At 55.8% G+C, this 21,655-nt stretch overlaps 2 protein-coding genes across 5 annotated transcripts in view; one reads left to right on the forward strand and one right to left on the reverse strand.

Moving 5' to 3' along the window:
• The first annotated feature begins 4,430 nt into the window (after positions 1–4,430).
• On the forward strand, positions 4,431–6,953 carry FIGNL2 (fidgetin like 2). The gene has a single exon (XM_039705859.1). The coding sequence runs from the start codon at positions 4,625–4,627 to the stop codon at positions 6,815–6,817; it is 2,193 nt and encodes a 730-aa protein (XP_039561793.1). The 5' UTR covers positions 4,431–4,624; the 3' UTR covers positions 6,818–6,953.
• Positions 6,954–16,531: 9,578 nt separating this feature from the next.
• SCN8A (sodium voltage-gated channel alpha subunit 8) overlaps positions 16,532–21,655 on the reverse strand; it is a 58,502-nt gene continuing 53,378 nt past the window's right edge. For all 4 annotated transcript variants that reach the window (XM_039705837.1, XM_039705836.1, XM_039705839.1 and 1 more), the window contains exons 26-27: positions 20,741–21,011; positions 16,532–19,154 (exon numbers count right to left, since the gene is read on the reverse strand). In XM_039705837.1, coding sequence (XP_039561771.1) covers positions 18,007–19,154; positions 20,741–21,011 — 1,419 coding nt within the window. In that variant the 3' untranslated portion in view covers positions 16,532–18,006. The remainder of the gene's footprint in view (positions 19,155–20,740; positions 21,012–21,655) is intronic.

Raw genomic sequence — 21,655 nt, forward strand, 5'->3', positions numbered from 1 at the left:
ATATATTTATATTTATATATAAATATATAAATATATAGATATATAGATATATAAATATATAAACATATAAATATATAAATATATAAAAATTGGCTTATAACCTGTGCAATCCCAGGCTGTAGAAGGTGGGTGCTGCAGGGGAGGATGCTCCAAACGTGGCACAGGGTCCCCAAAATCCATCCAGAGGCATCCACAGCCTTGGGTGTGGATGAGGGCAGCAGCGTCAGCAAAGAAAGGAGCCAAAAAAAAAAAAAAAAAGGGGGGACTTCTGGAAAATCCATTAGTGAATGGAGTGCAGGAGGGATCCGGGCTTTTCAGGCTGTGCTCAAAAAGGAATCGGCGAGTCAAAAGGCTTGTGAAAACAAAAGGCACAGAGAGAGGCCTCCAGCACCGTGTGGTGGGGCTGGGATGGGTCCCCAGGGGCTGGGATGGGATGGAATGGATCCACCATCCTGCAGGGCTGGAACAGGATCCATCATCCTGCAGGGCTGGGATGGGATCCACCATCCTGCAGGGCTGGAACAGGATCCACCATCCTGGGGGAGGGGGGAACGGGGGCAAAAAAAAAAAGGGCCAAAAAAAAAAAAAAAAAGGGGGACTTCTGGAAAATCCATTAGTGAATGGAGTGCAGGAGGGATCCGGGCTTTTCAGGCTGTGCTCAAAAAGGAATCGGCGAGTCAAAAGGCTTGTGAAAACAAAAGGCACAGAGAGAGGCCTCCAGCACCGTGTGGTGGGGCTGGGATGGGTCCCCAGGGGCTGGGATGGGATGGAATGGATCCACCATCCTGCAGGGCTGGGACGGGATCCATCATCCTGCAGGGCTGGAATGGGATCCATCATCCTGCAGGGCTGGAACAGGATCCATCATCCTGCAGGGCTGGAACAGGATCCATCATCCTGCAGGGATCCATCGGGGCTGGGATGGAGACTGGAATGGATCCATCATCCTGCTGGGCTGGAATGAATGGGATCCATCATCCTGCAGGATTGGGATGGGATCCATCAGGGCTGGGATGGGGGCTGGAATGAATCCATCATCCTGCAGGATCCATCATCCTGCAGGATTGGGATGGGATCCATCAGGGCTGGGATGGGGGCTGGAATGAATGGGATCCATCATCCTTCTGGGCTGGGGTGGGGGCTGGAACACCCTGAAGTGTTACAGGGTCTGAAAAATAGAAAAATTAAATCCCAGCAGCCCGGGATCTATCTGAGAAAATTCTCCTTCCCTCCTGAGAATTGTCCTGGTGAGGACCAAAGCTGGCATGTGAGCTCTGGGATGTGAGCTGGGATGTGAGCTCTGTCTCAAAGCTGAGACAGAGACAGTACAAAGCAACAAATCCATTTTCAGAAGGCTTCAAACTCTTTTTATTTTAGCATTTGTGCTTTTTGTACATTCTTACAAAGCTCGTAAGTTTACACTTTACTTTGTGTTTTATTGTATTTTATCCCATTTTATTTTTCTCCCGCCTGCCTCCCGTTGAACTATAGACCAAAATTCCTCAAATCCACTTCTTGCGCCACCTCCTCATTAACACCACCCAGATTTTCCTGCCTTGTCCCCTCATCCTGGAATTCCCAGGCCATGGATCCTTTCCCAGCTCTGTGGGGGTCTGTCCTGGCAGTGACAGATGGGCTCAGCTGCTGCCAGGAAGGACAGATGGACAGCGGCCCATCGGTCACTCGCGGCCGCGCCGGGGTCCAGCTGCTCTGCACTTGATCTCTGAGTGACCAGAGTGACCATGGAGCCTGGGATGAGCCCAGCATGGGGACAGCACAGCAAAGCCAGCCCAGACCCCTGTGCCACGCGTGCCCTGACCCTGTCCTGGTGGCAGTGCCATCCCGGGGTGTCACCGCGTGTCCCCACGGATTTGCCAAACACCCGGAACCTTCTGGGGAAAACTCCGTGTTTGCCAAGGAACCCTGCCCAGCTCGGGCTGGGGGGGACCTCGCAGCCTTGGCTGGTGCTGGGGTGACACGGGTGGGTGGTGACATCCCTGGTGTCATGGTCAGGTGTGACACCCCCAGTGTTACGGGTGGGTGGTGACATCCCTGGTGTCATGGTCAGGTGTGACACCCCCAGTGTCACGGGTGGGTTTCTTTTTGCAGACTGACAGGACACAGTCTCAAGCTGCAGCCACGGGAAGTTTAGGTTGGATGTTGGGAGAAAGTTTTTCATGGAAAGGGTGATAAAGCCCTGGCATGGCTGCCCGGGGAGGTGGTGGTGTCACCATCCCTGGGTGTCTTTAACAAAGCCTGGATGTGGCACTGGGTGCCAGGGTTGAGTTGAGGTGTTGGTGCTGGGTTGGACACGATGGTCTTGAAGGTCTCTTCCAGCCTGGTGATTGTGGGATTGTGTGATTGATTCTGGGATTTGGTGATGCGGTGATTCTGTGCTCAGTGGGTTTTGGAAAAAGCCTGAATCCTCCAAGGTGGCAGCTCAGCAGAGGAGGAGCCAGCAGCAGCCAAACCGGCATGACAGAGGCATGGTGACCACACAGCCTGGATGGCCACGGAGCTGTGGATGACCACAGAGCCTGAATGACCACAGAGCCTGGATGACCACGGAGCTGCAGATGGCCAGAGCTGTGATGACCACGGAGCTGTGATGACCACGGAGCTGTGGATGACCACGGACCCTGGATGACCACGGAACTGTGGATGACCATGGACCCTGGATGACCACAGAGCTGTGGCTTGGCAGCTCAGCCTGGCACCCAAGGACGGAGATGCTCCTTGGACATGGACTGCCCAAAGGGATGACACCCATCTGGATCACCCCCTCCAAGAGCCAGCCCCTCTTCCTGGGGCTCAGGGGAATTCGACTGCATTTAAACCGCAGCTTTAGTGCCTCCTCAGCCTGGATGTGTTTGCTCTTCTCTGCTTTTTTGCCCTCCAAACCCATCAGAGTCTCCTTTTGATCCCCCCTGGGGTGTGGGGTCATCACAGCCATCTGCAGATGCTGCCTGGGGGGGTCACTCCGCTGGGATTTTTTGTTCCCAGCATTTTTATACCCCAACATCAGCACCGTGTGCGTGGGGCTGCGGAACGAGCGTGAGAGCGTTTCACACCCAGCGTGTGCGTGTGCAAACGCGGCGTGCCCTGCACACGAGGGCCGAGGATGAGCTGTCCCCGCTCCAACAAAGCCCCCCGGCTCCGTGATGCTGTCCTGCATCCCACGGCCCCGTGGCTGGAGCTTTCCCGGGGGGGAGGCAGCGCACCCCATCCCCACGCTGAGCCGTTGGACACCCTCAGCGGTGCGCCCGCTAAAAACCCCGCAACAAAAGCCCAGTTCAGACTCGCTGCTGAATAGATTAACAAGATTTCCATAATTAGGGCGGGCGGGAACAATGGGATTCTCCCTGCCCAGCCCCCCTGCCCGCCTTTGTCTTGTGCTGGGGATAATGGGCAGCAGCGAGGGTGGGAACCGGCCCGGCCATTTGGTCACTGGACAGTAATTTTCTCACACTGCCAAGGGGAGCATTGAAACATCTGTCCCGCTCCGCCACTCATTCACGTCCCATTTCAACCCTGACAACTCCTCCCTGCCCACCGCCCTCCCCCTCTCGGAGTTTTCCAGCTTTTCCATGGATTTGGGGTTTGTTTTTTTTTTTTTTTTTCTTCTGGCGTCTTCAAGGGGGTGGTTGGCGCCTGGGGCTTGCAAAGCCGTGCCTGTGCGTTCCCTTGAGCAGCTCTGGGATCGGGGCTGGAGGAGCTGTGCCCTTGTGGTGGGCTTCCAAGCACACCCCGGGGCATTGGCCACCCTCCTCCAGGCTTTTAGAGGAGCAATTCCATCCCTGGGCCCACCTCCAGATGATTTTTAAACTGGTGTCTGAGCAGTAGGGCTCATCGCTGTCGTAGGCAGCTGCTCCCTGTCCCAAAAGCCTGGGGATGCCACTGGGATTTGCTGGTGGTGCTGGTGGCCAGGAGTGGTCAGAAACCTCCCCTGGTGTCCCCAAATCCCAGAAATGTCACTTACTGAAGGCGTATTCTTTCTTACAGCTACAGAAACATAAGTTTATGATTTTTCTGCTCAGCGTGCGTGTATTGTGGTTTTATATCAATCCAAGCTTCTCTCAAGGTTGCAAATCAAACCCTTCCACGTCTGTGGAAGTTTTTGGTTTTCCCATTCTCACACCATGAGGCACTGCACGTATGGCTGGGGAGGGGGGACAGTGGGGTGGGGACAGGGGGACACTCCCACCACCCTCGGGAGCCCCTGGAGCAAGAGGCAGCAGTACCAACCTCAGCAGGAGGTGCCCATGGCCAAGGGAGATTTAGGGTGGAAGAATTCCTTCACAGAAAGCGTTGGTGGGAGCTGGATTGGACATCAGGGGTGTGGTGGTGCCACCATGCCTGGAGGGACAGCTGGACGTGGCACTCAGTGCTCTGGTCTGGGTGATGCAGTGGGGCTTGCTCAAAGCTTGGACTTGATGATCCTGAAGGTCCTTGCTGACCTCAGCGCTCCTGTGAACATCCAGAGTTAGCTGGAGCAGCTGTTCACAGCCCGGGGGGGTGGTGGGGTAAGGACAGGGCAGCACAGCAGGATGTGGGGACGCTCCTTGCACAGCTCCTGTTCCACTGCTCTCACCGGTGCTGTCCCGTCCCCACAGGTCTGTCGAAGATGCACTGGTCACCAGAGCATGCCCAGTCCCTGAACCAGTGGCCGGAGCAGCACCTGGACGTCTCCTCCACGACCTCCTCGCCGGCCCACAAGTCCGAGCTGTACCCCAGCACCCGCCAGCGCTTTAACTACGCCTGGGCCAACGACGACATCTCGGCGCTGACGGCCTCCAACCTCCTCAAGAGGTACGCCGAGAAGTACTCGGGGGTGCTGGACGCGCCCTACGAGCGCCCGGCGCTCGGCGCCTACGGGGATGGCGCCTTCGGCCCCGTCAACGGGCAGAAGGGGGACGGGGAGCCCTGGCCGGGGGCGCACGGCTCTGACGGCACCTACCCCCTGACCCCCATCCACGATGGCCTGGCTGGTGCCAAGGGCGTGGTGCCACCCGCCGTGCCCGCCGGCAGCGGGGCCATGGGGCTGGGGGGCTCCCCGGTGGTGTCGGCCAACCTCAGCGACCCCGTGTACCCCGGGAACTCCTGTGGGGCGGCTGCTGCCGGCGCCGGGGCGCTCGGGGCATCTCAAGAGTACCCCTCAGGTTACGGTGGCACCTACTTGCCCTCCGGCTACTGCGCCCAGCCAGCAGCAGCGCTGCCGCCCCCGCACCCTGCTGGCCTCCACAGCTCAGGGCTCCTGCAGCCTCCGCACCCCTCGCCCGCCCTGGTGCCAGGCTACGGCTCCTCGGGCCCCATGTACAACTACGCCAGCAGCAGCTACCCGCCCCAGCCAGGCTATGGGGGCATCCACCCGCCCCACCCCTCTGCCTCCTACCTGCCCTCCGGCATCGCCGCGCCCACCCCCATCCCGGCCCCGCCGCCCTCCGCCCGCCCGCCAGGGGTCCCTGGCTATGGCTACCAGGGCTCTGGGCTGGGCGCCCTGGCCGTGCCACCCCTGGGCACCGAGGCGGCGGGCACGCTGAAGAGGAAGGCGTTCGACATCGGCGGGGAGGATGACGGCGAGGGCAGGTACAGGAAATACAGCTACGAGCAGCCAAAGTCCCCCTACCCGCTGGCGGACAACGGCGAGTGCCGGGGCAACGGGTTCGGCAGCAGTGGCGAGTCCCCCCAGGTGGCCTTCAAGGCCGGGAAGCGGCCGGCGGGAGCCGGGAGTGCCGAAGAGCACGGCGGCAAGTACGGCGGGCAGCAGATGAAGGGGATGGTCTCGCCATCCTACGGTGCCAGGGACCCTCCTCTGCGGCCAGCAGAGCCCTTCGAGAAGTTCAGCCCCCCCCTGACCAACGGGGAGCGGGCGGCCGAGCCGGGGCCCCCCTTCCCGCTGCGGCTGCCCCCCAAAGCGCCGGCGTTCGGCGGCGCCGCGCTGGAGGAGCAGCCCAAGAACATCGACCCGCTGCTCCTGGAGCTGGTCAACACCAAGGTGGTGGAGCGGGGCCCGCCGGTGCAGTGGTCGGACGTCGCCGGGCAGGTGTCGGTGAAGGCGGCCATCGAGGAGGAGCTGCTGTGGCCCATCCTGCGGCCCGGCTCCTACAGCGGCGCCAGCCACCCGCTGCGCACCCTGCTGCTCTTCGGGCCCCGCGGCACCGGGAAGACGCTGCTGAGCCGCTGCATCTCCACCCAGCTGGGCTCCACCCTGCTGAGGCTCAGCGGCACCACGCTGCTGTCCACTTGGAAGGCCGAAGCGGAGAAGATCCTCCAGACCGTGTTCTTCGTGGCCAACTGCCGGCAGCCCTCCGTGGTGCTCATCACCGAGGCCGAGTCCCTGCTGGCGGCGCGGGCGGGCGAGGACGGCGGCCAGGCGAGCAACCTCAAATCCCAGCTCCTCTCCTACCTGGACAACGTGGCTACCTCGTCGGAGCACGGCGTGGTGGTCATCGGCACCACGGCGCGGCCCGGCAGCATGGACGAGGCGTCGCACCGGCGCTTCGGCACGCGGCTGTACATCGCGCCGCCGGACGGCGAGGCGCGGCGCCACATCCTGCGCCAGGCCCTGGCCCGCCAGAGCTGCTGCCTGAGCGAGCGCGAGCTGGCGGCCCTGGCGCAGCGCACCGAGAGCTTCTCCGGCGCCGAGCTGCTGCGGCTCTGCCAGCACGCCGGGGCCGCCGCACGCCGCGCGCTGCCGGGACCCCCCGCCTCCTACCAGGACCTGGAGAAGGCGTTCTGCAAGGTGCGCCCTGCCGTGTCCCAGAAGGAGCTGGACTTGTTCCTGGAGTGGGATAAGATGTATGGCACCAGGCACTGACGGGGGTCGGACCCCGAGGCCGTGGGGACGGACCCCAAGGCCACAGGGATGGACCTCGAGGCTGCAGGGACGGACCCCAAGGCCACAGAGACCCCAGGGCCAGAGGGATGGACCTCGAGGCTGCAGGGACGGACCCCAAGGCCAGAGGGATGGACCCCAAGACCACAGGGACAGACCCCAAGGCTGTGGGGACAGACCCCAGGGCCAGAGGGATGGACCCCAAAACCACAGGGACAGACCCCAAGGCCAGAGGGACGGACCCCAAGACCACAGGGACGGACCCCAAGACCACAGGGACAGACCCCAAGGCTGTGGGGACAGACCCTGAGGCCACGGGGACAGATTTGGGACATGGACTGGGGTCCCTGGGGGGCTCTGGGTCTCTCACTGGGGTGGATCCCTCCTCGCATACCTCACCTCTCCTCTTTGGGACTCACCCCGGGGTTTCCCCGCTGTGGCTCTGGGGAGCCTCGCCCACCACTCAGGATAAGCTATTTATTATTTTCCCAGCCCTCCGTGCCTGGAGCGGCGGTGCCAGCGGGGCTGGAGGTGCCCTGGGAGCTCCTGGCATCGGGATCCGCTCCAGCGCCGGATTCAGGAGCTCCCCCATCCACCCCAAAAGCTTTATTGTCATTTTTTTAAAATTGATTTTATTATTCCCAACAGAAATACCTCGGGTGTCCTTGGAGCCCCTTCTCACCTTGATCAGGGAAAGGGGGAGCTGGGGGAGACGCCCAAAACCAGGGAATTTCACCCCAAAACAAGGAGGTTGCACCCCACACCACGGGGTTGCACCCCAAACCAATGGGTTACACCCCAAAACCAGGGAGTTTTGGAGTAAAATGCTGTAGATTGTTGAATATCCTAGACTTGGGTTTTTATTTTTGTAAGGTCCGTAGTACTTTTTGTTTGTTTGTTTTTCTTTTTTAACTACTCAGGAAAAGAATTACCTCAGAAAAACTAAAGAATGTTTTTTTAAAAACACTTTTTATCTTCTCAGAAAAGGAAAAAGGAGATTTTTTTAAGAGTTTTCCGACCTGGGACAAAGCTGCCTCCTGCATTTGCTTCCAAAGGGGGTGAAGAAAGGAAGAAATAAAAGGAAAAATAAACTTGAAGCTGTTACAAAGATGAAATTTGAATGTATTTCAGGTGCTTTCCAATATATTATGCCATAATTTTATTTGAAGTTTTGTTTTTTGACATCGTTTATCGTAGCGTTTGGTGGAGTAACGTGTCTTCAATGGGAAGTTTAGTGCTGTAGCTTGGGAGCTGTCGCTGGCACCACTTTTTGGAGCAAATTGGGCAAATCCCCCCCTTCCCCTCGCCCCCAAAAAAAGCCCAGCAGGGCTGAGCGAGGGGCTTTGCACAGAGCAGGAACCCCCAGCCCACCCCCTGGCCCCTCTTTGCGTCATGGTGGGGGTTTCCCCCATTTGAATAAAAGTTACTTTTTATTATTTTTAGTGCTCTAAAGGCCTCCCCCTTAGAGCAGCCCCCCCAAACCTCAGGGTCTGCGCATGCAGAGAGAGCAGATCCCTCACAGGGGCTCCCCCAGAGGTGTCTGCCGGGTTTTTTCCCAATTTTCCCTAATTTTTCCAGTTTCTTATTGCATCCAGGGCATTATCCTTTGCCTCCCACCTCCAAAAAGTCGTGCTGGCTTCCTGAAGACTTATTATTATTATTATTATTATCCTATTTGTACACTCTCTGTAACCATTTCTACCTCATTTTGCAACATATTGTACATGAAAGTATTTAATTCATGTCTTATTGATGTCTGAGACAGACAAGCTCTAGGGCTGGGATGGTCTACCTCAAGAAATGCTGTATTTTAAAATGAAAAAAAAAGAAAAAAAAAGTATTACACAGTATTAAAGAGATTACCTGAACAACTCCTGTGCTTGGGGTGCTGCAGGGAGCCCTGGGGGGCTCCTGGAGGGGGGTCCAGCCGGTTTTGGGGACCCCAGGGGGGGCTGGGGGTGATGGGGAAGGGTGGGAATGGCAGGGGAGGGTGGGCAGGGGTCCAGGGGGGCAGCTGGGGACCCCCGGGCTGGAGGGGACACGGGGACATCCCTGGGCAGGGAGTGTCCAGAACAATCCCAGGGGGTTTTGGGGACCCCCGAGGGGAATGAGGGGTGTGAACTGAGGGGTCCGAGGCAGGAGGACGGGAGGAAGGCTCCTCCTTCCTCATCCTCATCCTCTTCCTCCTGCAGCGAGGGGCGGCTGGGCTCCTCTCTGCTGCCAGCAGCCTCCAGCGTGGGGGTTTTGGGGAGATCCGGGGAAATCTGGGGAAATCCGGGGAGATCCAGGGAGATACAGGGAGATCTGGGGAAATCCTGGGAGATCTGGGGAAATTGCAGTTTGGTGTCAGGGAAATCCAGGGAAACCCAGGGAATTCCTGGGAGATCCAGGGAAATCTTGGGAAATGCAGGGAAATGCAGGGAAATCCTGGGAGATCCTGGGAAATCCTGGGAGATCCGGGGAAATTGCAGTTTGGTGTCAGGGAAATCCTGTCTGCTGCCAGCAGCCTCCAGCGTGGGGGTTTTGGGGAGATCCGGGGAAATCTGGGGAAATCCGGGGAGATCCAGGGAGATACAGGGAGATCTGGGGAAATCCTGGGAGATCTGGGGAAATTGCAGTTTGGTGTCAGGGAAATCCAGGGAAACCCAGGGAATTCCTGGGAGATCCAGGGAAATCTTGGGAAATGCAGGGAAATGCAGGGAAATCCTGGGAGATCCTGGGAAATCCTGGGAGATCCGGGGAAATTGCAGTTTGGTGTCAGGGAAATCCAGGGAAACCCAGGGAAATCCTGGGAGATCCAGGGAAATCCAGGGAGATGCAGGGAATTCCTGGGAGAAACGGGGAAATTGCAGTTTGGTGTCAGGGAAATCCAGAGAAATCCAGAGAAATCCAGAGAAATCCAGAGAGATCCAGGGAAATCTAGAGAAATCCAGGGAGATCCAGGGAAATCCAGAGAAATCCAGGGAAATCCAGAGAAATCCAGGGAGATCCAGGGAAATCCAGAGAGATCCAGGGAGATCCAGGGAAATCCAGGGAGATCCAGGGAGATCCAGGGAGATCCAGGCGATGGCAGTTTGCCATCAGGCACCCGCAGGAATTCTCGGTTTGCCCCATCCCCGCTCGCAGCACGGCGCCGCTGGCACCGCGGGGCTGCGTTGCCACCTCGTGGCTCCTCAGCCCGATCCCGTGGCATCGCCTTGGCTCAGCCGCGCTCTGCTCGGTCCCTTTGGGGTGGCACGGGGGCACGGAGGTCCCGGGGGGTTCGGGTGCTGCCTCCCCGCTCCTTTGGTGGAGGTGTCCCAAGGAGCAGAACCGTCCCCATCCGCTGCCCCAGAGGTACTGGCAAAAAGGGGGACAGCAGAGCCAGAGCCCGGCCAGTCCCAGCTCAGTTCAGTCCCGCGGAGGAAGGGCAGGGTGCTCCAGGGGGAGGAGGATTTGGGACAGATGGACAAATGTCGCTGCCGGCGGTGAAGGTGCCCCCTCGGAGCCCCTCCTGCACAGCGTTACAGCGCTTTGGTTTGGTCTGTCTCCATGTCCCTATAGCCCCAAATTTGTGCCCAATTTGGGAACCGGGGAATGCCAGGAGGGCTGCCAGGCTGGAGGGACAGGTGCCACAGCCGTGGGGTGTGACAAGGGACCCAGGACAGGGAACTCGGCCTGGAGCTGCTCTGTGAGGTCAGGGGCGCTCCACGTTCCTGGGACACCCCGATGCCCAGGGGCAATCCACGCTGGCACCCAGACGATGCTGGCACCGCTGGGGCTCGTCCTGCTGCTGCTGGCCCTGCGTGGCCGCGCCGATGACACGGTGGCCGCCACCGTGGGTCGCCACAGCATGGGCCGCATCGCCGAGCTGCTGGCCAGCTCCGAGTGCCACCAGCTGCAGGCAGAGCTGAACAGCCCCGAGGAGGAGCTGGACAGCCCGGAGCTGCAGGAGCCGGGGGGTCTCTCCGAGGAGGAGAAGCCCACCCGCCGCCGCCGGGGCAGCCGCAGCGCCCGGGGATGCTCGGAAGCGCTGCGGCGCTGGCTGGTGACGGCGGGAGAAGTGACAACCTGGGACCGCCTGGTCCGTGCCCTGCACCACATCGGCCGCTCGGACATCGCCCGGGAGCTGGGCAAAAACCTGAACCAAGACCGGAGCCTGGAGCTGCGCAGGAACGTGGAGGGATACAGCCGCAGCGTGCAGCACCTCAGCTCCGTGCAGCTGCAGCCCGCGGGGCCGCGGGGCAGGAGGGCTCCCCCGGCCGGGGATCTGCTCTTCCAGCGCCGCCGGCCCCCCCAGTACAGCCGCGGCCTCCTGGGCTGGGTCCGCCCCGTGGTCCTGGGCGTCCTGGGAGCCTTCCTCAGCTCCGTGCTCCTCACGGGGACCGTGATGTACTTCTGCCACTGGAGGAGGCTCCTGGGCGCCTGATGCTGGCGCGGCACCGACTGCCAGGAGCTGCCGGAGCGAAAACGAGAGCCAGTAAAGCCTCGTGGGGGGATTGGCATCAGGCGTGGGCTCTGTGTGTTCTCCCGGGCAGGGAGGGGCACCCTGGGCTCATCAAGGCGAGGTGAGCACCAGCCACCCGCAGCTGCTGGGCTGGAGATGTCCCGGTCTGTCCCTGGGTGCCAGAGCTCCCTGTGGCAGGGCTGGAGCTGGGCAAAGCTCCCTCGGCCGTGCCCTCACTGGGGCAGGAGCTGCCCGGGCTCCTGAGTGTTTGCAGGAGCCAAAAATCCATTTTTCCAGGTGCAAAAGGAGCACAGTGCCAGCAGCGGGATTCGCTGCTGGGTCATCGGGCTGAGCCATGCCTGGGGTTAATTGATCATGAGTGAGAGGTTAATTGTGACACCCATGACCTGACCAAGGGCTGTGGCAGAGGCGTTTTGTGCTGCCTGGGGACATTTGGGATAACAGCTCTCCTGAACCAGAGGCCTGGGGGGCTCTGGGTTTGTCCCTTTCTGTGGGTTTAGGGTTTTTTTCTCTTTTTTTTTTGGCCGTGTCGCAGCACAGCAGTGAGCCCGAGGAGGTGCTCGGTGCCAGGGATGGAGGGAGAGGAGGAGGGTGTTGGATTTCTGCGCATATTCTGTGTTAAATACTTTAAAAGGTCAATTGAGGCAGGATACTGTGGATGTGGTCAGAGCCAACAGGGCAGGTGGAACGGGGCCTTTCTCCCAACCCTTAAAATGAAAATTGGGAAAGCTCTGGGTGATCACCAGCTCCTGTGTGAAGCAGGGGCTGTTGGATGGAGTGCTCCCCATAACCACAGGGCTGCTCCTGGTTGCAAATTTCCCTGCAGCAGCGTGGAGCTGCAGGAAAGGGGCAATGCAAGGGTGGTCGTGGCAGGATGTGTCTCCTAAAGCTGCACTCCCCAAAGCAGGAGCCAGAACACGCCGGTGTGGGGCTGGGGTGAGCTCTGTGTTGTGCTTGGGGAGGTTTCAAAGCTGTGACTCCCCCAAATAATCCCTCTCACCCCCCCTCCCACCCCAAATAATCCCTGGGGTCTCCCTCAGGGCAGGGGCTGGGGTTGGACCCCCACGTTCCAGCCCAGCCCCACTTTGCAAAGGCAGCCCTGGAGTCCTGCCCTGCCCCGGGCTTTTGGGGAGTGAGGGGAACAGAACGACAGGGCAGTCAGGAGAAGTTGTTAAAACAAGATGGACATACCTCTTTATTGCAAATTCCAAAGTAAAAAGATGTACAGTACAAAGGAACTCAAAAGTTCAGCCATGGAACTCCCAGCCCGTCCCTCCATCGCCTTCCTCCGCCCTCCCCCAGCTGCATCCTCCTCCTCTCCCCAGGTAAAACAGAACAGAGAGGAAAACCAGGGCTGGAGGGGAGCACGGGGCCAGCACCAGCGGCCTGAGGGCAGAGGTGGCCCTGCCCCACAGCGGGCAGAGGGTGTGGGACTGTCCCAGCAGCATTTTGGTCACCGCTGAGCGCCCCGCGGTGCCTGCCCACAGCTCTGGGACCCTCGGTGCAGCACGCTCGGTCACTCACGAAGCCTCACAACACCCCTGTGAGGTAGGGAACGAGCCACCACAGCCACAGGTGGGGAGAAGTGGGAATCCTCCATCCCTGCGCCCAGTTCAACCAGTGCTACCAGTGCGTGTGTGACACGGGGAGGTGCAGGACGGCACAAGCACGCTCTGCCTTTGCTTGGACTGGCCTCAACTGAGCAGCAAAATTCCCATCTGTCAGATAAACTGGACCCAAACTCATCACGTTTCCTGTGAAAAATAATCCCAAAGTGACCAAAGCTCAAAACCCAAAAGCAATTCCAGGGTGGTGCCTCGGGCATTCGGCTCCGGGTTAAACCTGCCTCTGGTGGGGGTCGTGCCCAGCTCAGCCCCTCTGCTCAGGAGTTGGGGGGTGGGCGGTGCTGGGGTGCAGGTGAGGGTCACCTGAGGCCACCCCCAGCCCCAGTCCAGGGCCCTTTAGCACCACTGAGCAGCAGGAGTCCCCAGCTGAGCCAGTCCTGTCGCTGCAGGGGATCCCCTTTAGGGTTTGGGGGGAAGCCCAGGGCAGGGTGGGAGTCAGGTGAGGGAGAACTGGGGGAACTGGGAGCACTGGGGGGGCAGCAGGAGCCCCCAGAGCAGCCCTGCAGAGCTGCTGCCCCACAACCCCCTGGGGAGGAGGGGACGGGGGGGCTTTGGGGCCTCTCTTGGGGCTTTTTAGGGGAAGAGAGGGGGGCTGCAGGTGAGGGGAGAGGGGGTTACAGGTGAGGGGAGAGGGGGTTACAGGTGAGGGGTTAAATGTGAGGGGTTAAATGTGAGGGTTAAATGTGAGGGTTAAATGTGAGGGCTTACAAGATATGGGGTTACAGGTGAGGGGTTAAATGTGAGGGTTAAATGTGAAGGGTTACAGGTGAGGGGTTACAGGATACAGGGTTGCAGGTGAAGGGATAGAGGGCGAGGGGTTCAGGTGAGCAGTTCCAGGGTGAGCCATCACAGAACAACATCCTCTCCTGCCAGAGCAGGTCCAGCACGGAGCATCCTCACCTGCCTGGGACCCCCATCCTCACCTGCCTGGGACCCCCATCCTCACCTGCCTGGGACCCCCGTCCTCACCTGCCTGGGACCCCCGTCCTCACCTGCCTGGGGTCCTCACCTGCCTGGGGTCCTCACCTGCCTGGGACCCCCATCCTCACCTGCCTGGGCCCTCACCTGCCTCAAAGGGAGCCCCGAGCAGGCACTGACCCCACAGCCCCCGCAGGGCTGAGCCACCTGACACCTTCAACACCAAAACCCTTCCAACAGCTCCTCACTGCTCCCCAAAACCACCCTAAAACGCCCTGGGGAGAGCCCAGAGTGGCAGGAAAAGGGGAGGAGGAGGGAGAATAACTGGGACACCAAGACAACCTTCCCTTGTACAGTGAAAAGGGAATTTATTTCATTTATTTCAGTTTATTTCATTTTCTTTTGGCTTATAGTAATTGTTAATCATGTTGGGTAAGACCGGTATGAGCCACCATGCAATTTCTAATACACTAATCTTCACTATTGAGCTTTTACAGCTTGAACAGGTTGTTGGTTTGTTGGTTTTCTTTTTAAATTTTATTTCATTTTTGCAGCAGAAAAATCATTCAGACTCAGGTGTGGCCTCTACGGAACACCATGGGGTTACCTGAATATTTTTTTTTCAACATTGGCTTCTATATTTTCAGAAAAGGTGAAGAGGAAAGTGAATAAAGCAGCTTGGACTGGCATTTCATTAACGCCCTCCCCTCCACACTTTTGGAGTCACAAATTAACCCAAAAGGGAGGATTTTAGAGGTGGGGGAGGGAAGGGAACTCCTTGGCGTGGTTGTGAGTTTTGGCTATACCTCCCTAACGGCACCACCCCCCTTAATTTGCTCCCAAAGCCCTGAACCCAGAAGGGGAATTCTGTGAATAACACGTGAAAATTTGGAGATTTGGGTGGGACAAATCCCTGAGGCTCTTTGCCCAAAACTTCCTCCAACCTTAGCTTCACCCAGTGAAGACCCAACTCAAACATCTGCCCTGGGGAGGAAACCAAAGGAGAAAAACATCCCCAAACACCCCAAACTCCTTTTTTTTTGAGCAGAAGAACCAACTCCAGCCAACAGGAAGCTGCAGAACCTCCTCCCTCCCCTTCCTGTTGCGTCTCACGCTGACAAAGCATTAAAAAAAAATAGTATATATACAGAGTTTGGAGGGACTTTTTTATTTTAAAGTCATTGAGCAGCTTCATGAGTTGCCAGCACAAACGCCAACGCACCGAGCGTCACCTACAAGACTCAGCCCAGCCTAGGAACAATTATGAAATTCAGCCAAATCTTGCATAGAAGTGGTCGACTTATTGCACATTGGAACCCAAAAATAGACACTTTTGCTGCTGCAAATACCACTTGCAATAAAACTTTTGTCAAAATCTATTTTGAGGGGGTTAGGTTTTCGTTTGGAATTTTTTTGTGGTGGGTTTGTTTTTGGTTTTTGTTTTTTTTTTCCTTTGGGGGACATTTCCTGGCTATCTAAAATCTAAGGACAACAGAAAAATCTTAAAAAAATAAAAATAACCATGGACAATGGCATAAGCCAGAAGCCATTCTATAATTTTTGTAGTTCTTTGTATTTACAAAAAGGCATGCCAATAAAATAAAATGATATATTACAGTATTTATAATATTCTCTTAAAAAGTTCAACCACACTTTTCAGCTATTTTTTTCCTTTTTTTTTCTTCTTTTTTTTTTTTTGTGCTGTTTACAACGTAGCCTGTACATATGTATGTAGATTTTTTTGTTGTTGTTGTTCTCTCTTTGTTATTATTTTTGTTATTATACATCCCATCCTGGGACCAAGGGGGGCAGGACAGACGAGGTCCCTGCTGTGGGGCAGAGCTGCTCCCGTGCCGTGCCCGCCCCGAGGATGCCAAGGTGGCACAGATGGCTGCTGGATGGCTTCCTGCTTGGGTTTGGTTCATTTTAGGTGATTCCTGGCGTTCTCTGGGTTTGTGGGATTATGCAAACTGAGATTCATCCTCCCATCAAGCTCTGGTGTCTTGGGGTTTGGTTTTTCCTCCCCTGCTTTGGGTACCCTCGGTTTGGATGTCACCCTTGGCTTCCCCTCCCCGGTGCCACCACCCTGAAGGGACCCCCCCAACCTGAGCGGGGCTGGCCTGAGACTGGCTGGGGACACCCCAAGAGGCAGCTGGGGGTGAGGAGACACAAACCCAGCCTGGCGTGGCTCGTGGTGCTCCTGCTGCTGCAGTGAGAGCAGCCCCGGGGTCACCTGGGGCAGGGCTGGGAAATGGGGGGAGGCGAAGGCACCCGGCCCCTCCTGGGCTGCAGCCCCACAAACCCCTCCTGGCACCCCGTGGTCCAGCTCTGCACCCCTCAGAGCAGGAGCCACGATGGCCACGGGACAGCCCAGGGGGGGTCCCGACCCCAAAGGTGAGTCCCGACCCCAAAGGTGAGTCCTGACCCCAAAGGTGGGTCCTGACCCCAAAGGTGACTCCCGACCCCAAAGGTGAGTCCCAACCCCAAAGGTGAGTCCTGACCCCAAAGGTGAGTCCTGACCCCAAAAATGACTCCCGACCCCAAAGGTGACTCCCGACCCCAAAGGTGAGTCCTGACCCCAAAGGTGAGTCCTGACCCCAAAGGTGACTCCCGACCCCAAAGGTGACTCCCGACCCCACCCTCCACCCCAGGATTGCTGTGGGTGAGCTCCCCAAATTCCTACCAGCAGAGGTAACGTGCTGCTGCTTTTTTTTTTTTTTCTTTTTTAACATTTATCTCTACCAAAAGAAGTGTCCACGCTGCAGGATGGAGGCTGGAGGATAATTAATATTAATGCTAAATATTGCAGGATACAACTGACCTTGCTGGCTGGTTGAAGCCCTAGGTTTTGGATTTACAGTGACATGGATAACAAGCCATTCCCAGATTTATCCTCCCCCTTTTGGTGAGGTCCAGAGCAGCATTTTGGAATTTTGTTCTGTTTCAGTGTGCAAAAAAACCATGGCTGTATGGAAAAGAAAGTTGAAGTTGTTAAACAGACACACACAATTCATTCACCTGCTTGTTCTGTTGGGGTTTTTTGTGGTTTTAGAGTTACACTGAGGTTTTGTTGGGGTTTTTTTTGGTTGTTTTTTTTTTTTTTTTTCTTCTACTGGCAGGTTTATGGAAGATTCTCTGTGAGCTGGGAGTACTGGTGGCGGGCAGGAGCATCACTAAGGTTTCTCTCCAAAATACAGTGTGCGGTAGATACTCAGTGGAGTGCCTCAAATTTATGGCTTAACACACCTCTGTGGACAGGTGAGTGCGTGTCCCCTGGTTGTGGTTCCTCATGCATGGTCCCTGGTCATGCCATCATGCAAAAAATCTGCAAAAATCTGCAAAAAATTCGCTTCTAGGCGTTGACGAGCACTTTGTTTTTTGGGGGGGGATCAGCCCGAGCTGGCTCCAGGCTGCAGGTACCCGACCACCCCATCTCCCAAACCAAGTCAAGCCCATGTAGAAAGTAGAATGCAAATAATAAATCTCAAATAAACTATGGTAACTCAGTGGGCTTAATGGGTGCCTTGTTGCATTTTTTTCTTTTTTTTTTTTGTTCTGCTTGTTTTAACTCTTTTTTCAATTTTTTTCCTCTTTTTAAAAATTATTTTTATTTTGCTGCTTAACTAAATGCAAATCTAGTTTTGCATGAACAAACCCATTGACACTGTGACTTCTGGGTTTTCTTCTGAGAATAATCAACAAAATGGGAAAATAAAATCCATTTGGGGCTGCTTTGGAAAATACATGAATCCCAGCAGCGGGTTTTGTTTCTCTGTGTGTTTGTGTGTGTGTGGTTTATTTTGCTTGTTTGTCCTAAGTTGCATTGACTGATGTGGAACATGCAGTATCCACCTGCCCAAACAATAGAAAATCCTTTTTTTTTCCTTTTTTTTTTGTGTTTAAATGTTTGTTTACAGGGTCCTTTAAACAGGTGGTAGGTCACTGCTTTAGATGCAACGCTGTCACACAGTAAGCAGACTATGTTTGGTATAAGATCTTCAGGTAAGTGTCTCCACAGCTGTTCTGTATTGATATATTTCAGGAAGTTTGTAAACAATCTTTTTTTTTTTTTTTTTCCGCTTGCAAATTTTTTAATTCGTACAATTCTACTATTTTTTGTTTTTTGTTAATTTTTTTTTCCTCTCTCTCTGTGTGTGTGTGTGTGTGTGTGTGTGTGTGTCTCAAGACTTGGCCACCCTGGCGTCTTTTTGTCTCTTTGCCTTTTCTCTCCTGCCCTCCTCCGCCCGCTGCTGTTTCTCCTTCTCGGGTTTGGTGACGCTGTCGTAGGACGGCAGGGAGGCCGTGGATGGGGTGCCCTCCTTTTTCTCCCTGTTGGCTCCCCCGTTTTCCAGTTTGGTGGCGGCAGGCCTTCGGCTGATGAAGCCCCGTCGTGCCAAACGAGCCCTGTAAGCCCTCTGGATCACCACGGCCGACACCTCCTCCTGCTTGCGCCGCAGCGTGGTGGTGATGGGCTCATAAGACACTTTGGAAGGGTTGGAAGCCACAAACCTCTCCTCCATCTGCTGTCTCAGGATATCCAGCTCCCCGCTGTCCCCCAGCACACGTTTGGTGAAGGCAAACAGGATGTCCAAGCAGTGGATCCTGTCCCCACTTACCATAGGCAGGTCCATGGCGATGAGTTCGATGGTGTTGGGCTTGGGGACGCGCAGGGGATGCTCCAGGGCGTCGGCGAAGTCCGCCAGCTTGCTGTACTCGATGAACTGCGTGGCGTCGGGGTCGAACTTCTCCCAGATCTCGTAGAAGGTCTCGAAGTCGTCCTCGCTGAGCGGGTCCGCGCTCTCCTCCGTGGCCACGCTGAAGTTCTCCAGGATGATGGCGATGTACATGTTGACCACGATCAGGAAGGAGATGATGATGTAGCTCACAAAGAAGAAGATCCCCACCGAGGGGTTGCCGCAGTCCCCCTTGAAGCCGCTGCCCGGGTGCTCCTTGTCCAGGTCACAGTCTGGGGGCCGGTTCAGGATGGGCAGCAGGAGCCCGTCCCAGCCGGCCGAGGTGGTGATCTGGAACAAGCAGATCATGCTGTTGCCAAAGGTCTCAAAGTTGAACATGTCATCTATGCCGGCCTCGTGCTTGACGTAGGCGAAGTTGGACATGCCGAAGATGGAGAAGATGAACATGACCAGGAAGAGCAGGAGGCCGATGTTGAACAAGGCAGGCAGGGACATCATTAAGGCAAAAAGCAGCGTGCGGATCCCTTTGGCTCCCTTGATCAATCGCAGGATGCGGCCGATGCGAGCCAGGCGGATGACTCGGAACAGCGTGGGTGACACGAAGTACTTCTCGATGATTTCAGCCAGGAACATCCCTAAAGGAGAGAGGCAACAGTGGAGACGTGTGCGTGGAGATGCACAGGCTGCTGCTTCCTCTGGGCTGAGTGGAGGATGGGGCACGTGCAAGGCCGTGGGTGGATTTTCAGAGGGTGTTTGGGATGGAGGGGTCTCACGTTCAGGCAGGTAAATCCTCCTGAGGGGCAGCTCTGATCTCTGCTCCCTGTGAGCAGTGAGGGGACAGCTGGAGCTGTGTCAAGGGAGGGATATCAGGGAAAGATTCTTCTCCCAGAGGGGTTTTGGGCACTGAAAATGAAAATCAGGGGATGGGCATGGCCCCGAGGCTGCCAGAGCTCCAGGAGCTCTTGGACAATGCTCCCGGGGTGGGATTGTTGGGGGGTCTGTGTGGGGCCAGGGGTTGGAGTGATCTCTGTAGGTCCCTTCCAGCTCAGGACATTCCATGATTCTGTGATTCTAGGTCTTAACTCAATGCTCTGGCTCCCAAAATGGAGAGGGGAAGAGGTTGGGAGCCACAGACCCTCCTGCATGGATAGGGAAGAGGTTCAGCTACAGAAGGACTCATCCCTCCTGCTCCAAGCTGCTTTTTGGAGGTGTCTGCTCCCAGTGCCTGCTGTGGGAGCCATGGGACTCTGCTCTGAGGGTGCTAAAAGTGGGTGAGATCAACCTGATGTCAAGCAGCAGAAAAATCTGGGGCTGAATTTCAGGCTGCAGGATGGTCTGGTGGTTTCTCGTGTGCCTTGTGCCCTGCCAAGCTTTACTCCCATTCACTTGTGAGGTTGTGCATATTTTGTAGATTAGATGCTAAAAACCTCAAAACCTGCTGGAGGAAGCATGGATTTAACATTCAAACAAACTGCAACCAAGATGGCAAGGCCTGTGCTGTGGCAAGAAGCCCTGCAGGGCAATTTTCAGGGGTTACTGAGCATTAAAATATTCTAATGAAGTGAGCGAAACTTCAGTTTTTACAGAGAGAGCAATTGTCAAATGGCTTACCCCACACAACTGGAATGCCAGAACAGAGGGAAGGGGCATCAGTCAGGACTTCATAAATAAATTCAGACAAATTCTGCCACGGTGTCTCCCCAAGGCTCAAAGAGAACCCTGAAGTCCTGCTACATACATATCCCTTTCAAAGACACGTTCTACCCTAAAAATGCCAAAACAGCCTGGCACTCAAACACCTCTAGGTGTGGAAGAGGTTTTACAGAGACTCCTGTGAGCCAGAGAGAAGTTTGATAACAGGATCCACGTTTAGCCCTGAAAGAATTTCCTACCTTGACATAGAAACCAAGGTTGTTGACATAGAAACCAAGAAAGAAAAGGATAAACAAGAGAAATTCCAATGAGCACTTAAGTTTGTCTCTCATGAGCAATGAGTAAAGTGTAAAAAGGATAAATAAGAGAAATTCCAATGAGCACTTAAGTTTGTCTCTCATGAGCAATAAGTAAAGAGTAAAAAGAAAAATGAGTAAAGAGTGTTGTAAGAGTGTATAAAAAGCATTCATGCTAAAATAAAAACGGGCTTGAAGCCTTCTGAAAATGCATCGTGCTGCTTTGTGTTGCCTCTGGCTCAACCACGACCTCTGAGTGGTGTCCCACTTACCCACGATGGACAGAATCACGACCACGAAGTCGAAGATGTTCCACCCGATGGTGAAATAGTAGTGCCTCAAGGCGAACATCTTCAGCACGCACTCACAGGTGAAAAAGATGACAAACACAAAGTTGATCCAGTAAAGGATGTCCTCCATCTGCTTGCTCTGGGTGTCGGTCTCCACCATCATGGTCACCATGTTGAGGCAGATGAGCATCATGATGACGATGTCGAAGGCTTGCTGCGTGACGAAGTCGAAGACGGCTCCTTGGATGCGGTTCTGTGGAGCAGGAGAGACAGGGAACAGAGTGTGAACAACAATCATGGAATGGTTTGGATTGGAAATGTCCTTCAGGTGATCCCATTCCACCCCCTGCCCTGCCCAGCCTGGCTTTGGATACTCCCAGGGGCACCCACAGCTTCTCTGGACAACCCATGGCTTCCTCACAGGGAGGAATTTCTTCCTAATTCACCATCAGTCAACAAATTATTTCACCATTGGTGGAACCGGGTGTCAACAACAATCATGGAATGGTTTGGACTGGAAATGTCCTTCAGGTGATCCCATTCCACCCCCTGCCCTGCCCAGCCTGGCTTTGGATACTCCCAGGGGCACCCACGGCTTCTCTGGACAACCCATGCCAAGGCTTCCTCACAGGGAGGAATTTCTTCCTAATTCACCATCAGTCAACAAATTATTTCACCATTGGTGGAAGGAAGGATAAGGACCTAGTTTTGTCAGTTTTGAGCAAAGCTTTCAAGGCAAACCCTGTCCACGAGGCAGTCTGGTTAGGACAAAGGCAGGGAAATGCCATTATTTACACCCCAGCCCTACTCCACCCCTACTAGCAGCACATCTTGCTCTCTGCTGAGCCTTTGCAGTCCCAGCTGGGGAAAGCAGCCAGGTCCCTGCACTGATGGGCA

This window comes from Passer montanus, unplaced genomic scaffold (assembly GCF_014805655.1).
Source record: "Passer montanus isolate IOZ18808 unplaced genomic scaffold, ASM1480565v1 scaffold187, whole genome shotgun sequence".
Classification (NCBI taxonomy): domain Eukaryota; kingdom Metazoa; phylum Chordata; class Aves; order Passeriformes; family Passeridae; genus Passer; species Passer montanus.

Coding starts and splice junctions, on each gene's coding strand:
- FIGNL2 (XM_039705859.1), top strand. CDS start 4,625: ATGCACTGGTCACCAGAGCATGCCCAGTCCCTGAACCAGTGGCCGGAG.